Source organism: Penicillium verrucosum (assembly GCF_028828655.1).
Source record: "Penicillium verrucosum strain IBT 35672 chromosome Unknown utg000005l_segment0_segment0, whole genome shotgun sequence".
Classification (NCBI taxonomy): domain Eukaryota; kingdom Fungi; phylum Ascomycota; class Eurotiomycetes; order Eurotiales; family Aspergillaceae; genus Penicillium; species Penicillium verrucosum.
The window spans coordinates 1219161-1234597 of record NW_026643214.1 but is presented as its reverse complement, the minus strand read 5'-3'; the positions used below and the strand labels follow the sequence as shown (position 1 = coordinate 1234597).

General features: G+C 47.6%; 3 protein-coding genes across 3 annotated transcripts; 2 read left to right on the top strand and 1 right to left on the bottom strand.

Annotated features, from left to right (window-relative positions):
• Positions 1 to 1335: 1335 nt before the first annotated feature.
• Positions 1336 to 3416, top strand: N7516_011323 (gamma-glutamyltransferase family protein; the record flags this gene model as incomplete). Its single annotated transcript, XM_057224041.1, has 7 exons — positions 1336 to 1524; positions 1585 to 1618; positions 1671 to 1830; positions 1883 to 2483; positions 2534 to 2697; positions 2788 to 2921; positions 2971 to 3416. The coding sequence occupies 7 exons, from the start codon at positions 1336 to 1338 to the stop codon at positions 3414 to 3416; spliced, it is 1728 nt and encodes a 575-aa protein (XP_057069181.1).
• An 854-nt stretch (positions 3417 to 4270) lies between these two features.
• On the top strand, positions 4271 to 5411 carry N7516_011322 (uncharacterized protein; the record flags this gene model as incomplete). The annotated part of the gene is made up of 4 exons (XM_057224040.1): positions 4271 to 4375; positions 4431 to 4666; positions 4747 to 5093; positions 5158 to 5411. The coding sequence occupies 4 exons, from the start codon at positions 4271 to 4273 to the stop codon at positions 5409 to 5411; spliced, it is 942 nt and encodes a 313-aa protein (XP_057069180.1).
• Positions 5412 to 6320: 909 nt separating this feature from the next.
• N7516_011321 (polyketide synthase) lies at positions 6321 to 14752 on the bottom strand (the record flags this gene model as incomplete). The annotated part of the gene is made up of 6 exons (XM_057224039.1): positions 6321 to 10342; positions 10453 to 11092; positions 11153 to 13801; positions 13978 to 14246; positions 14320 to 14464; positions 14513 to 14752. 6 exons carry the CDS (start codon positions 14750 to 14752, stop codon positions 6321 to 6323), a joined length of 7965 nt encoding a protein of 2654 aa, XP_057069179.1.
• Between the last annotated feature and the right edge of the window lie 685 nt (positions 14753 to 15437).

Sequence of the window (15437 nt, the reverse complement as noted above, 5' to 3'; positions counted from 1 at the left end):
AGTCGTGAACATCAACAACTCTTCCATCTGAATTTTTTCGTCTGTGAATACGTCAGTGGTTATCATGGTTGTCGTGGTTGACGTGGTTGTCGTAAAAGTAAGCGATAGTACCCAGTGTAGTAATCTGAGACACATTTGATTGAGATGAACGCAAAAGAATGACCGAGGGAATCTTTGTGTAACACCCCTGTGTAGTTGAATGACGGTGATAGATCCATGTTCGCATTCAGAATCGCACCTCGAGATCACGCCGAACAGCCGCTCTCCTGAGTGCGACGCTTTACAAATTTGCTCCGCTTCTTGTACTTTGGTTGGGCGATGGGTATGACGTTCACGCGAATTCACTGCGACATAGGGACTCGGCTTGTTCTTCGAGAATAATGTGAAAGCATCATGACCATCGGACCGATTGCTCAGTTCCTATTCACGAGCTGGACCAATGGAGCCCGGCAAGTATAGACTTGTCAATGACGCATGACTGTACCTATCCATCGAAGCAAGAGCTGTCTTGTGACTGAGATTTGAGTCGATGCTACAATGTAGGTTTTTCGTCTTGATCTGCCGAACGAATCGTGCGAAGCTCACCTCATTCCACGAACCAAGATCTGAGAAGTGGAGATCTCTACAAGAAGGAATCTAGAGCACTGTGGATCTCGCAGGTTCTATTTGGTCAATCATTTGTCAGGTTTCAGTATCAAATTTTATTACCAATGTCGCTCAGCAATTTCCCCAATCCCCTTTCGTTGTACGCGTAGCGTTCCTGTATGATTAAATCATATCAATAGCAGGCAGGATGGCATAACAAGTGACCCATCGATGTTTTGTTTGTTAAAGAGAATATATACAACAAGCCGTCTGTGGACCATGGATGAACGCGGGCTTTCCGTTTCGGGTTCCATGACCAAGTGCCTGGTGTGGAGGTAACGCAGTGCACCGCGGGAGTAGTGGCCAGAACAAAGTGGGTCCTCTCCGATCTTAGATCGGGACCGCGAGCTTAATCTATAACTACCAAAGTTTATTTTCTGGGGATCATCAGTATACTAACTTTTGACTCTCTTGCTGGTGAAACTGCAATATCCTGTGCAATCATATGCATAACAGTGTTGTTAGCAATATGTGTTCACATCATAGCGGGTATTGAGATGCATTCACAAGAATCTCGACACTTCTCGACCTTGGAAGACTGGCAGTCTCAGCGTCATCCTTAGAACGCGTTACAATTGGCAAATAATGGGCAGTGCGAATATTTAAAGGAGGTAGGGATTACCTGTAAGATGGGCTAACTCCTCCAGTGAAAGAACAACATATTGACATCGGATTAATATTTAGCCCAAGATGATGGGACTCAATATCCTGCGTTTGGTCCTGACTTGTTCTGCTGTCTACCGACTTGCCTTTGGGTACTCCTTTGATCTGAATGTGACATCCCAGACAGGATTTAATGGTGCAGTGTCATCGGAAAGCGAACCATGCAGCCATGCAGGAACTGCAATGCTAAAGAAGGGAGGAAATGCTGCTGATTCAGTGAGTTTAATCGAATATTATTGCTCGGCTCGTTTAGCGGTGTTAACTGTCAAATCATAGATCGTTGCTACGGCCCTTTGCGTTGGAGTCGTCGGTGAGCCTTATCGAAAGCCACCTTGACTTACAAGCCTGCTGACAACTTCTAGGGTTGTATAACAGTGGTATCCATGGTGGTGGATTTGCCCTCATTCGGTTGCCCGACAAGACGTACGACATGATCGACTTTCGTGAGCAGGCACCTGGTTCTGCGAGTGAAAACATGTTTGTAGGCAACGAGTGGGGCTCAATGATTGGAGCCAACGCTTCGTGAGCATAGGATGATTCTACAAACCTAGAAATTATGCTAACAACCTCAAAGAGCAGTACCTGGACAATTACGTGGTCTTGATCGTATCTTGAAAAAGTACGGCACGATGAATTGGCCAACAGTCACAGCACCAGCGATCGAAGTGGCTGAACAAGGATTTAAATTCGGCCATGATATGCAGTTTTTGATAGACTGGACTCAAAAGAATATGCGGCCTAATGGTACTGCGCCAAATTTCTGGTTTAAGGATCCAGCCTGGATGCCAGACTTCGCCCCTGGCGGGAAGCCCGTCAAACAGGGTGACTTGATAAAACGTGAAAGATATGCTAAAACGCTGCGAACCATTGCGAAAACCAATACGACCGACTTTTACAATGGTTCCATTGCTCAAAGCATGGTAAAAACCATCAAAGATGCTGGAGGTAATTTGACAATGCAGGATCTCAACGACTACAAAATCATCGAACGAACCCCAAGACACATCCAATACCGGGGGTATAACGTGACAAGCACTGTTGCTCCCAGCAGTGGATCGGTCGTCCTAAATATTCTCTCAGTTCTGGACAACTACAAGGATTTCTTCAAATCGCCCAACATGACTGATCTTAGCACTCATCGAATGGTTGAGGCTATGAAATTTGGATATGCTTACGTATGTGCCAATTTCGATAGATCGAACTCATCGTACTGACATTTATCTAGCGAAACTCTTTTGGAGATCCAGGATTCGTTCCAAATATCACTGACCTTGAGGACGTCATGTTGTCCCATGAGAGAACTCAAAGCATTTTCCATGGCATCGATGATCGGCACGCTCACCTCAACGTGAGTGTGTATAACCCTGATCATAAGTGGACTCCCGAATCGTATGTAATACCCTTTCTTTTCATTCTGCAATCATCTTTTCTTTTGGATAGAATGGCCTCCAAAGTTCTCAGCAGTAACCTTTCTTGCAGAGTGGGTACATCCCATATGGTCTCAGCCGACAAGACAGGTTTAACCGTCTCCCTCACGACAACGGTAAATCTTCCCTTCGGCAGCCAAATCATGGACCCCCGCACCGGCATTGTCATGAACTCGCAGATGGATGGTACGAAGTAGAACCCTTTTCTCCAAGTGATCAATTCTAACAATAACAGATTTTTCCACCCCAAACACCACCAACGAGAAAGGCTACTTAGCAAACCCAAACAACTTCATCAAACCAGGAAAACGTCCTCTCTCATCTATTGCGCCGATAATTATTACTGACAGTGATGGTGAAGTGGTTTATGTCACTGGAGCCGCTGGCGGAAGTCACATTCCTTCTACCGTGCTTCAGTCGGTGATATACGCAATAGACCAGCAACGTTCTCCAAGTGGTGCCCTGGCTGGTCCACGTCTGCATAACCAGCTCAGCCCGAACATCGTAGAAGCCCCTATGTCATACAACAACGGAACAGTCAGATACCTGCAAAAGAAGGAGCATGTGGTCGTGAGAGATAATTTTGAGAGTTGGGCACAAGCGATTGGCCGATCTAAGAACGGCGAATTTACGGCTGCGTCGGAGCCACTTCAACTTGAGTCTAATGCTTTCGCGTTCTAATTTGACCGTGGTCTCGATTCATCGAAGTGCTTAATGTCCAATGAAACTTGAGTTAATGATTTCGGGGGGAGGGTGGGGGTGGAGGGGGTAAGGGGTGGAGAGGGGAGATTAAAAAACAGAAAAAGAATAAAAAAAAAATTACTTGTGGCTGGGTTTCCTTGTAAGTAACAAACAAAGGACAAGGATAATTGTACTAATCGTGATTCCTAGCATTAGACCCCGTCGTTGAAGCGATAAGCGTTCATCATATAAGGCTGGGGACTAAGTGGGTAATGTGATCGCTATTCTCCGCGATATCATTGGTGTACATATTAATCAGCATATAATAAAGAAAGTCGCGGTCAGCTAGACGGTATTTCCGGTTTCTAATTTCGAAAAATCATCCATAGTCCTTGATTTGATGGGGTGACGTATTGTGGCCCCTTCATGGCAGGTATGCATACAATTATCTTGGACACAAATGGAGAGAGTAAGAAAGAGTGAGCATTAAGCATTGATTTTCGTCGGGTGGGGGCATTGACCCCGACACGCTATATAGCCTGAAGGCATGTCGACGTGCTATGGTAATCTAGATCAAGGTCCCCAGAAAGCAGATTCGTGCCCGAAGGCTGGGCACCCCCTTAGGCACCTTTTCTTGCGCTGGACGACTGGATGCATATGGCCCCGGGGATCAGCATACATGACGTAACGAAGCGGGGAACCTAGTCAATGCCCAGATGGTTGAACACCTCCAGGGCTTGGCATAAGATATATATAAGACAGAATGGAACGCCATTTTCCTTTACCCTTTACCCTTTATCCTTTAAACAACCTTGGGATAACCAAAAAAAAAAATTGACACTTCGATACTGAATATGCATGTTATTGGTGTTGCCGGTGCGTCCGGAGGTGTTGGAAAGGCGATTGTTGAGAGGCTAGCCCAAGAGCCTAAATACCAGGTTATCGCTTTTTCTCGCAGTGTGAGGCGTATTCAGTGCTTAGCTTCAGTGCAAGAATTACTGCTAATTTCATAAGAAGCCATCATCGAACCATCTGCTACCAAATGTCCAATCTGTACAACTCAACTACGATGATGTCCCTTCAATGACAGAGACACTGGCGGCATTCAACGTCCATACAATCATATCAGCTATTGTTGCGGTCACCGAGGAGACAAGTCAAGCCCAACTGAACCTGATTGATGCTGCTGGCGCTTCAACAAAGACAGAAAGATTCATTCCGAGTGAATTTCTCTTCATTCAACCACCTGCGTAAGCACTTGAGTGGCCTTTAAACCCCATTCATAGCCTCCAAACTGTATGGGTCTTCTGCTAATCATCTATTATGCTAGTCCTCCCTATCTGGATCCTGTCGTGCATATATGGATCGCTTCGATAGCCCGAATCAAAATGAACTCCCTGCAATACACCCGTATTGTGAATGGCCTTTTCATGGACTATTGGGGCATGCCACATGTCCCCACGTCTCTGATTCCACACACTTTCGGAATCAACATCGGCAAGCGTGAAGCAGTCATCCCCGGTGACGGAAACAACATAATTTGCATGACTCTCTTACGCGACATGACCAACTATCTGGTCAAACTCCTTGATATAGAGGAATGGCCTGAATTCAGTGTGTTTGTGGGAGATGAACTCTCATACAACCAGATGGTAAAGATAGCCGAAGAAGTTACAGGTATGTACTATTGGTATGAATTTTCCGGGAAGTTGGAAGGCTCACTCTCGTTCCGCTTTATTAGGCACGAAATTCAAAGTGACCTACGACAGCGTTGAGAATGCCAACTCGGGTAATGTTGCCCTTCCACCTATGCCTAGTGACACCAGCTATTCACCTGAGGAGCAGAAAGGAATAACTGCGCAGGTGGCTAAGCTCGTTGTGAATGATGTCCTGGATTTTCCTAAAGATATTAGGCTCAACGACCGTTTTCCGGAGGTGCAGCCTATCAAGTTCAAAGAGTTCTTGAATATGTATTGGGCTGGCGAAAAGGCATGATTTGAATTATATGTGGACGGCGTGCATCGGCAATCGCGAGTGCTTTCCCTTCAATTTTACATTTACACATCACCAATGGGTTTAGACTTAAAAACTGAAATCCTTTTGTATCTTTCATGATGTCGATGAACACCTCCCACATACATCTCACTACTTTCTGTTGGGGTGGTGACCTATCAGGTGACCCCTTAATTATCTTGTTCTTCTTCCTTTTCTCTTTGCCTGCGTTTTGTGATAGCAATACAACTCTGTATTCGAAGATCCATTGTTGTAGTGGAGATCCCTAGACTTTTCGATCTTCGTACCTCCGAGTAGTGTCTTTACTGTCTCTTGCATCACTGATTCTATGTCCCCTGTCTGTCCCAGTCCCAATTGATAGTTGTAGACTTATCTGAACGGCAGAGAAAAAGAAACTGACGGTTGCACTCACTGTCGGCCAATTTTCGACATTTTCTACCGTATCTCATAGCAAAATGGAGTCTGGCTGGAAGCGCTCATTTATAGGGCTTGGTGGCATGCGGTGATTTACCTGATGCGAGACATAGATACATCCCTTCATTGGTACTTGTTATAAGAAGAACGACAGAGCAAAAAATTATATTTGCGAAGCCACAGAAGGACACAAAGAAAAGACGAGAGAAGAAAAGAGCAGACACGACCATCCGATTGAAAATCCCCACAAAGAGGTATAAAAAAATAAGGCGTCCACAGGAACGTCAACACTACTCCCAATTCAGAACCCCCTCATTTTAGGGATCTCCAATACAGCGGTGGATCTTCGGATACAGAGTTGTATTGCCATCACAAAACGCAGACAGAGAGAGAAGGAAGAAGAACAAGAAAAGGAAAGAGAACGAGGTATCCCATTGGGGGGTCACCTGATAGGTCACCACCCCAACACTTATGTTCTCAACCGAAGTTGGTGAGTGAACTCAGTGAAGCGATCCTTGCACTCAGCTGTGTCAAATCCTTCGCCAGATCTTTCAAGGAGACAGTGGCGCCCAACTCCTTTCCCAACCATGTCCGGAACTCCATTTCGATTAGCGAGTCAACTCCATTTGTGCGGGCATTGAGCGAATCATCGAACGAATCATCAGAGATATTCAGCAAGTCTGCCATCTTGTGCCGGATAGCCTTGATGATGATCTGTGCGGCGTCACTTTGGGTGGGGGCTGCTTGGAGAAGATCGCGGACACGGGTGACAGACTGAACTTCTGCTCCAGCAGCGAGTCCGGACTTAGGAATGGCTGGTGGAAGTTGTGAGAACATGGGGTACGTAAGGTGAGTTGGTGCCTCTTCGTCGCCGATACTGAAAGAAGCTGGAGTTCGTAGGCCGCATACGAGCTGCGCGGTTCTTTCTGTCATGTTGGTGTGATAACGACCATCGATCAGATACTCAACCGTCGTCAACACCTCTTCCTCGTTTTGCTGGTTGGCAACCTTGAATGTGTGTTTCCCAGCATATTCGGAATTTTCAGCAATAAACCCAATGCCAACAACGGCACCGAGGTTGACGCTGGTGCCGTTCATCCCCTTCGAGACACGATAACGGGCAAGTGCATCCTGGAAATTGTTACCTGCATTGTAGTTGGCTTGACTTCGGTTACCAACAATTCCGGTAATAGAGCTCAGCATCAAGAAGAAGTCCACATCTGGCAGCAGGTTGTGAAGGTTCCAAGATCCGGAGACCTTGGGAGCGAGTGCGGTCTGCCAATCTTGGTGGGTCATGGCGTGGAATGCCCCATCTCTGAGAACAAAGCTGCATTGTATGCATCCCTTGACCGGTGGCAACTTGTTCTTGATCTCCGTGAAGACTTCAGCAAGACGGGCGCTGTCCGAAATATCACATTGGAAGACATGGCTGGTACAGCCCAAAGACTTGAGGTGTGCAATTGTTTTCTGACCTTCTTCAGACACAGTTGCGGACCGTGAAAAGAAAACCAGATGCTTTGCACCCATTGTAGCCAGCCTCACCGCAATGCTACGGCCGATACCACCCAAACCTCCTGCTAGTATGAATGATGCATTGGCGTCTAGCGTGAGAGGAGAGAGAGGAGCTGGCATAGCCAACACGGGATGCGAGTCTGGAACGAGCGTGATTTTTCCCATGCCTTTTCCTGTTTGCAACAGTCGCATTCCGTCCTTGAGTTGGCCATAACCAAGGGATTGTGTGGGTCGAGCTTCGCGAACGCTTTCTGCCGACCACAACTCCATCAATTCTTTCAAAATATCCTGGCATATTCCGGGGCGCTCTTCTGCCAAAGCATTCAGGTCCACCCCGGCAAAGGTGACATTGTTGAGGAATGGAGTCATATCAAGCTTTGACCCAGCTTGAAGATCAAGCTTTCCAATCTCGATGAACCGACCGAACGGTGCGACGCAAGCCCACGATTCTCGTAGTGCCTCGCCGCTCAGCGAGTTGAGAACAATATCAACACCACCGGGGGAAATATGTTTAATTCCCCGCGAGAAGCTCAAGTCACGACTGGAAAAAATGTGGCTTTCAGGAATTCCGAAAGTCTTCATGATGAAGTTCTTCTTGGTAATGCTTGACAGAGTCACAAAGATCTCAGCTCCCTTGACCTTTGCGTATTGGATAGCAGCTTGCCCAATACCACCAGCGGCAGCGTGGATCAGGATCTTATCACCGGCGCGAATCCGAGCAATATGACCTAAGGAATAGATGACTGTTCCATAGATAACCGGTAGTCCTGCGGCAATTTCGAAGCTGAGACTTTCAGGAATCTTGATCGCCAGATCCGAATGGATGCGACTGTAGGTGCGCAATGTGCCCATTCTACCGGGGGAAGGATCTCCTAAACACATGACTCGATCCCCAGGCTTCAAGCCACCGACAGACGATCCAACATTGCGCACAACACCAGCAGCCTCGTGTCCAAAGCCTGGCTGGGCGATTTCTCCCATAGCCACCAACAGGTCCTTGAAGTTGAGTCCAACAGCGCGAACATCGACCTCAATTTCATTTTCTGCCAGTGGCTGTTCGACATAATTATCATCCGTGTTCCACACAAGGCTATCGACGCCTGGCTGAGGACTGGTCAATCGCACAGGTCGCCCAATCTGGTCCCATTGGAAAAGAGTTGGCTTTGGCCGCAAGAGCTTTGCATCAATCGCTGTGTTTGCGTTTGTGTTCTTGACAAGATGATTTGTTTCAACGACTTGATTCCGAACGCGATACTCGGCATTGGTGTTCTTAGGCCCAGCAAGGAATTGATGTTTGAAGACCCGGAAAATTGCGTCCGAATTGCTCTCCACGGTAGCGGTCGCTTCGCCGTCCAGGGATAAACTGACCAGGTTCAAGTTTTCGCGATCTTGTTCCCAGCGAATGGTACGTAACAAGCCTGGTGCCATTTGGAATTCTGGCTGCGTCAGGGGGTCGCCCATCACCCACAGCAATGAGCTGCACGCAATAAGCAAGTCCCGAATTTTTGAGAATGTGCTACCATCCACATTGTTCAGAATAGGCCGGTTTGCCTCCAGGAAGGAGATGCAAGTTTTGCCCGCAACGCTCACCGTGTCAAGCTCATCAAGTTCGCAGACTGAATACTTTACACCTGCGTTCATCAGCCGCTTCGTGAACAAGCGAGACATCTCTGACTGAGATTGAAGGATGAGGAGAACTTCCAAAACTGGGGCAGCGGTTTGCGACGGCTGCTTGATTGCGGTGGACGCCATCATGGTGTAGTCAGCAAACTCTGTGTAGGCAGAGCTTGAAGCGTCGAAATCGGTTCCTGAGAACCCAGTCTCTCGCAGAAGCCTGTTGTATTCGTCCTTTGGGGTAAAGGGCCCATTGCTTCGGAAGGACTCAGTTGCCTGCCACCAAACAGCCAAGCTGCCGAAAGAAATGTTAGAGTGAAGTGACTCCGGTCGGGTCTCATCGAAGACAAGCAATCGTCCCCCTGGAGCTATCAAGGAGTTTAATCGTTGGAAGACTTCCTTCATGTTTGGCTCGGTGTGAACAACGTTGTTGGCAATGATGAAGTCAAAGGAGTCCAGTTCGAAGCCTTGCTCAACGATGTCGGTTCCCAAATCAAGTGTTTTGTAAGTCACGATGCTATTCCATGCAGCAAGGCGTTCCTTCGTTGGTGGACAAGCACCATCAAACACGGAACCAATAACGTATTTATCGATGGGCGATAGGTCATTTGCTTGGCAGAGGGTCTTGAGGACATGTTCAGCCAAATTTCCTGTACGACCCGAAACGTCGAGGATGCGCAAGCTGCGGTAGCTGCGGCGCAGGATGTTGAGATACTGGTCAAGTACAGGTAAAATGTTACCTTGTAACAATGTGGTTTCATCCCAATCATAAAAGAGATTGTCCTTTCCAAAGAGAAGGTGTTCAGCCGTGACATCCTTCCTCAAGATGGCCGATATTTGGGAACCCATTCTGATCAGCAACTGTCCATCAAGGGTTCGGGCTTCGACCTCGCGATAGAGCTGCCTTTTCAGGCCAGGATTGCGAGAATATTTCAACCATTTCTCCAATGGCACATATGGAACCGAATCGATTGAAATGTTTGCGGCAATGTCCCGGAGTAGATTTTGATACTTTTTGTGGTGAGGTTCCAATGCGGAATCATCGAGACCTCGAATAGCCAAAAGACCATCCGTCGCCAACAGAGTCGAGGCGAGTTGGTGCTTACTCAACGATTCTAACTGAGCCTGATAGCTAACGGTGGAGTTCAACGAAGATGGCACGAGCTTCCGGAGGTCATCGTTGTTCAACAAGTCCAAGTCAGGGTGCCAATCAATGGAGTAGGAAGCCTTGTCGTCACTTGGATTTTCATCACTTCTTGCTGGCTTGAATGGGGCCATTTTCGCTCCAGTCAATGAAAACAGCTTCGCGCTGACATTTGAAGGATCCCACGACTGGATATCAATTTCGAAGCTATCGTGAAGGCCAGGGAAGCCTCACATGTGCAGCGCAGCGTGGTATTGGCCTTGGATGATAGATCCGTTGTGGAAAGCCACATTTCTCGAACCGAGCTTGGAATGCAGCCGCGACTCAACATTTTCTTACCCTTTAGATCAAAGATTGCCGCGAACGCTGCTTGGAATGCGTTGTCGAGAGTGGTCGGATGAATGAGATGGTCATGTGCATACTCCTTTGGCATCCATCGCTTGATGTCAGGGACGATGATATCGCCCGTCATCAAACCACTGTCGCGGCCACTGATTGTGGTGTTGAACATGTTGCGGAAGGATTCGCCGTGATTGATATCGATATCCCGTAGATGCGCATAAAGCGGAGCAAAATCAATCGGATCCTTGCATTCGCCCTCTCTGGCTTCCACGAATTCCAACCACTTGGCTTTCTCCAAACCCTCTTGGCGAGAAGTATCAATGGGATTGACAGGATCCTTGTAATCTGGTGATATTTTACCAGTGCAATGCTCGACCCATTCTTCGGTAGTTTGATCATAAGAGGCAACCTCAAATCTCTTCCATGAATTTGAAATGGTGGTTTTAGAGTCCGCCTCGGGATAGAACGACAGGCAGACTTCGATGCCTTGGGTTGTGTCCGGAACAACCAACATCGACTTGAAGACAATGTCTCGGAGATTTATACCAATTAGCTCGGCAGGGTCAGCGATCTGCTTCATGGCCTCCAACGCCATCACGACGTAGCCAGCGCCCGGAAATACGTAATCGGCGCCAACCTGAGAGAGGGTTAGATTTTGCAGATAATTTATTGATAATTCGATATGAGGGGAACTTACCACATGCTCCTTGAGCCACGGGTTCTCAGAAACACGAAGGAAGTGTCGCCAACGTGGACTATTGGGATTCCAGTCGGCAACGGGGGCTCCAAACAGGTCATGGCGAGGGAACTTGCGAAGACGTGTGTTTTTGATCAAGCGACTCTCGTAGAGCCCTTGTTCTTCATGGTTGAACGGGTAGCTTGGCAAGTTGACAATCATATTAGGATCAATGAGGGGATTGGTTGCTCGGTTAACTTTGTCCAAGTCAACATCAGCACCAAGGGCGGCCAGCTGTCCTATCGTGTGAAGCAGAGTCTTCAGCCCTGTGTCCTTTCGAGTGAGAGTGGCAAAGTATGGTATCTCAACAGCTGAACCGATAATATCCTTTGCTGCACTTTGCATGGCAGGGTGAGGTCCCACTTCCAAGATCACGTCAACACATGTGCCACGCGTTGAGATGCCATCTCCTTCGGTGGCATCAAAGCACATGGACTTAAGGGCTTCTGTGAATCGCACAGGACCAACGATACTGTCACACCAGTGAGATCCCTTCTCGGGCACACAGGTATCGTCAAGTAAGCGGCCGGTGAGAGTGGAAAACATGTGTATGGTATGGCCAAAACGCAATAGTCGTTTTAATGGTAAGATCCCCATTAAATTTTCGTAGTCTTCAGAGAGAGCCTCCATATGAGCAGAGTGAGCAGCATGGCCCACCTTCAATTTTCGGGCAAATATTCCTTGCTCATCGAGAAGCTCTTTCAAAGCAACCACCATTGCATCGTCACCAGAGACCGTGTGATTACGGGGACTGTTAAAGCATGCGATCGACAAAGTCCCCCCAGGAAGCTTCGCATGGACCTTTTTAAGAAGAAGAAGCAAAGGCTCTTCCTCAAGTCCGACTGCAATCATACCCCCAGCAGCATGTGACTTACCCCGGAGATGGACAGAACCCCGGTAGTAACTCACTTTCCATGCTGCTTCCCGTGAGATCTTACCAGCGAGGTAAGCAGCCCCAATCTCTCCGGATGAATGACCCGTGACTCGGTGGGGGATCAGGTTCCAACTGATGAAAAGGTCAAGTAATGCGATTTGGACAGCACAAGACATAGGGTGCGCCAGCGCGGATGTCGATACCCGGGAGTCTTTCGATTCGCGACGGAGCTCTTCGATCAGTGACCACTCACTCCCTAGAGATCGGAAATATGCCTCTGCCGCTTCCATTGACTGTCTGAAGACCGGATACACGAGTAACTGCTCTCCCATCTTTGCATATTGGGCACCCTGCCCAGTGAGAACAAATCCTATCCTCAAGGGCGTCCGGGACTTGATCGGTTTTGATGGAAATTCAGAAAACTTGTCCTGAACTTCTTGTACGGACCCGCACAATCCATAACTCTTCCAGGCGAGTCGAGATCTTTTTTCGGAAAGAGTGAAGGCGAGGTCATCCAACGCTTGGGTGGCGATATTGTCAGATTGTAGAGGCCAGCCTGCAACATGCTCTCTGACGCCTGCAACTACTTTCTTCAGTGCTGTCTCATCAAAGGCCGAGAGAAGCAAGATTTTGGGGACTTGACGGCTTTGAAGAACCAGGTCATTGGAGCTTTGATTCTCATGTTTGAACCCGTTGACACCATTCGCACCATTTGCACCGTTGACACCGTTGACACCGTTGGGGCCGCTGGCTCCGTGGGTACCGTTTTTGCCATGGATGCCATTCGTGCCATTGACGCCATTTGTTCCATTGACACCATTTGTGCCGTTGACACCATTCATGCCATTAATGTTACCTGTGACGTGGATGCCATTCGTGGTAGATTCGTGGCCATTTGTCAAGGAATTTTGTTGCTTGTGATCTTCACCTTCGGCCTTGTATTTTTGCGAAACTTGTGCAAGAAGACTTTCAATCTCTTCTCGTGTGGGGACGGTTTGTCGGGTCCTATGAGGCGCAGATATATCACGTTCCTTGAGAAAATGAAATGCGTCGTCCAGAATGCAATGTGCGTTGGTTCCACTTATTCCGTATGCACTTATGGATGATCTGCGTACACCAGAGGTAGGCCAGGATATGCATTTTTTGGGAAAGTGAACATTCCAGGCCTCGGGGATCTTCGGATTGACATCCTTCAAAGTCGCATTCGGGGGTATGATACCAGATTCCAAAAGTAGGACTGACTTGATTACACCGGCAATACCAGCAGCTCCCTCGAGATGGCCGATGTTGGGTTTCACGGCGCCAATGTAAAATGGTGAATCTCGGTTTTGTGTATCAAATGCAGCCGCAATGGCTGTACATTCGATCAGGTCGCCTGCTTGTGTGCCCGTTCCGTGGCTCTCTGCATATGTAGTATCTTTCAGGTCCAGCCCGGCCGATTTGTAGGTTTTGCGAATTAATGATTCCTGTGCTATTGGGCTGGGATATGTGAGGCCAGGAGTGTGGCCATCATGATTGATGCCAGTGCTGCGGATGACGGCTCTGATGGTATCGCCGTCGCGCACAGCGGCAGAAAGGGGCTTGAGGATGACAGTTCCGACGCCTTCTCCAAATCCGTATCCATCAGCGCGCTGATCAAATGCCATTGACTTTCCCTCTGCGCCAAAGAGGCCCGAGTATGTCATAGACATCAAATGAGGGAGAAACCCCATTACGCTCACGCCACTGACGATGGCCTGCGATCATAAAACACTGCATGTCAGCCCAAACTACTTTTCTGAATCTGAAAGTATCGAGGGCACAAGGTAGATGGGGATAGATCAAAAAAGTTCGATTGGAGGGTAACTCCCGGAAGAGAATTAACAAATAGTGAATGAGTGGTGATGGAAGAGCAGGATTAGGGATGACTGACCATTTTGCTTTCTCTTGCGGCAAGATCTTGTCTTGCCAAATGAAGAGCAACGAGACTGCTCGAACAAGCAGTATCAATAGTAAGACTGGCTCCTTGCAAATCATAGAACCAGCTTACTCTCCCCGAAATCATCGAATTTTCAGCACCGGTAGGCTTGTGCTTGAATGAAAGCTCTAAGTCGCTGTTGATGCGATCTGCATGATGCCGGTTAAAGCCACTGACAAAAACAGAAGTGTTCGAGGAGATGACTTCTTCCATCGGAAGACCGGCTGCGAGTTTAGGAAGATTACTATCTCTGTTCTGATACTGACTAAGATTTGATTCAAGGAGGTTAACACTCACCATTTTCCAGGGCGTGATATACATTTTCCATCAGAATCCGCTGTTGAGGATCAAGACTTTGCACTTCTGTTTTGCTCATCTTGAAAAATGCGGAATCAAATCCATTGGGACTCTCTCCGAGAAGGGAAGCACCCTTGGCATAGAACTTGATAGAAGTCAGCTACAGTCAATACAATCTCAATGGGCTACCAACTGTTCCCCCATGATCTGGGTCTGGATGATAGAATCCCTTAGAGCTAAGTCTATCCTCTGGGATTGGCCGAGTGGCCTGTCGCGCTCTTAGCAGGAAATCCCAAAAAGCTTCGGCCTCTGTGGCCTCATCAGCGGCACGGATTGCCAGTCCGATGATGGCTATTGGCTCTGCCCCGGCAACATTGAGATCACCAGGGTCTTGCGTGCTGTTTCCTTCAAGTTCATTCATGAAAGAAGGCATATTGGAATATAAAAGGGATGTTTGAGAAGTGAGAAGGGTTCATGTGCTGAAAGGAAGGACGGAGGGAAAAATGTTATGAAGAGCTAAAGACCACTAAGTTTGGTCATGGATGGCCTCTTATACCTTGTGCTCAAATATATATCAAGGCCTCAATGTTATCATCCCATGTGGATGCTCATTAGTTATCCCACTTAGCCCGTTAATCCTACTAAATTGAGGGGCACCATCCTCTCCAAACTAGTGATATTCCTCCACGACGCTCTACATGCATGAATCAGACATCTATTCGTATCAAAAAGCACGTTCACAAGATTACGGAAACTTCATTCCATACTCGATTGTGACCTGCGAAAGAGCAGAAGTTAGGGTAGAAATTGAAAGTTTCCTTGGAAGCCGTTACAGGAAGCTGCTCATTAGCTATTTTGGGGAATCACGTACATAGAATGATATGATAATATACGACAATGACATTAGCTGTATTGTATTATAATTACCTCAAGGGTATCAATGTATTGTTACTGTCAATACAATGATAGTTACAATACCCGTTTTTAGTGGTACACATGGAACTCCAACATTAGTCTCATCGGCAGAGCTATAGGTTGCGCCCCAGGCGCGGAGATTTTGGAATTGTGGCTGGCTGGAGATCGACCGCTCTTTCGGATCTCTTAATTCCCTCAATGTT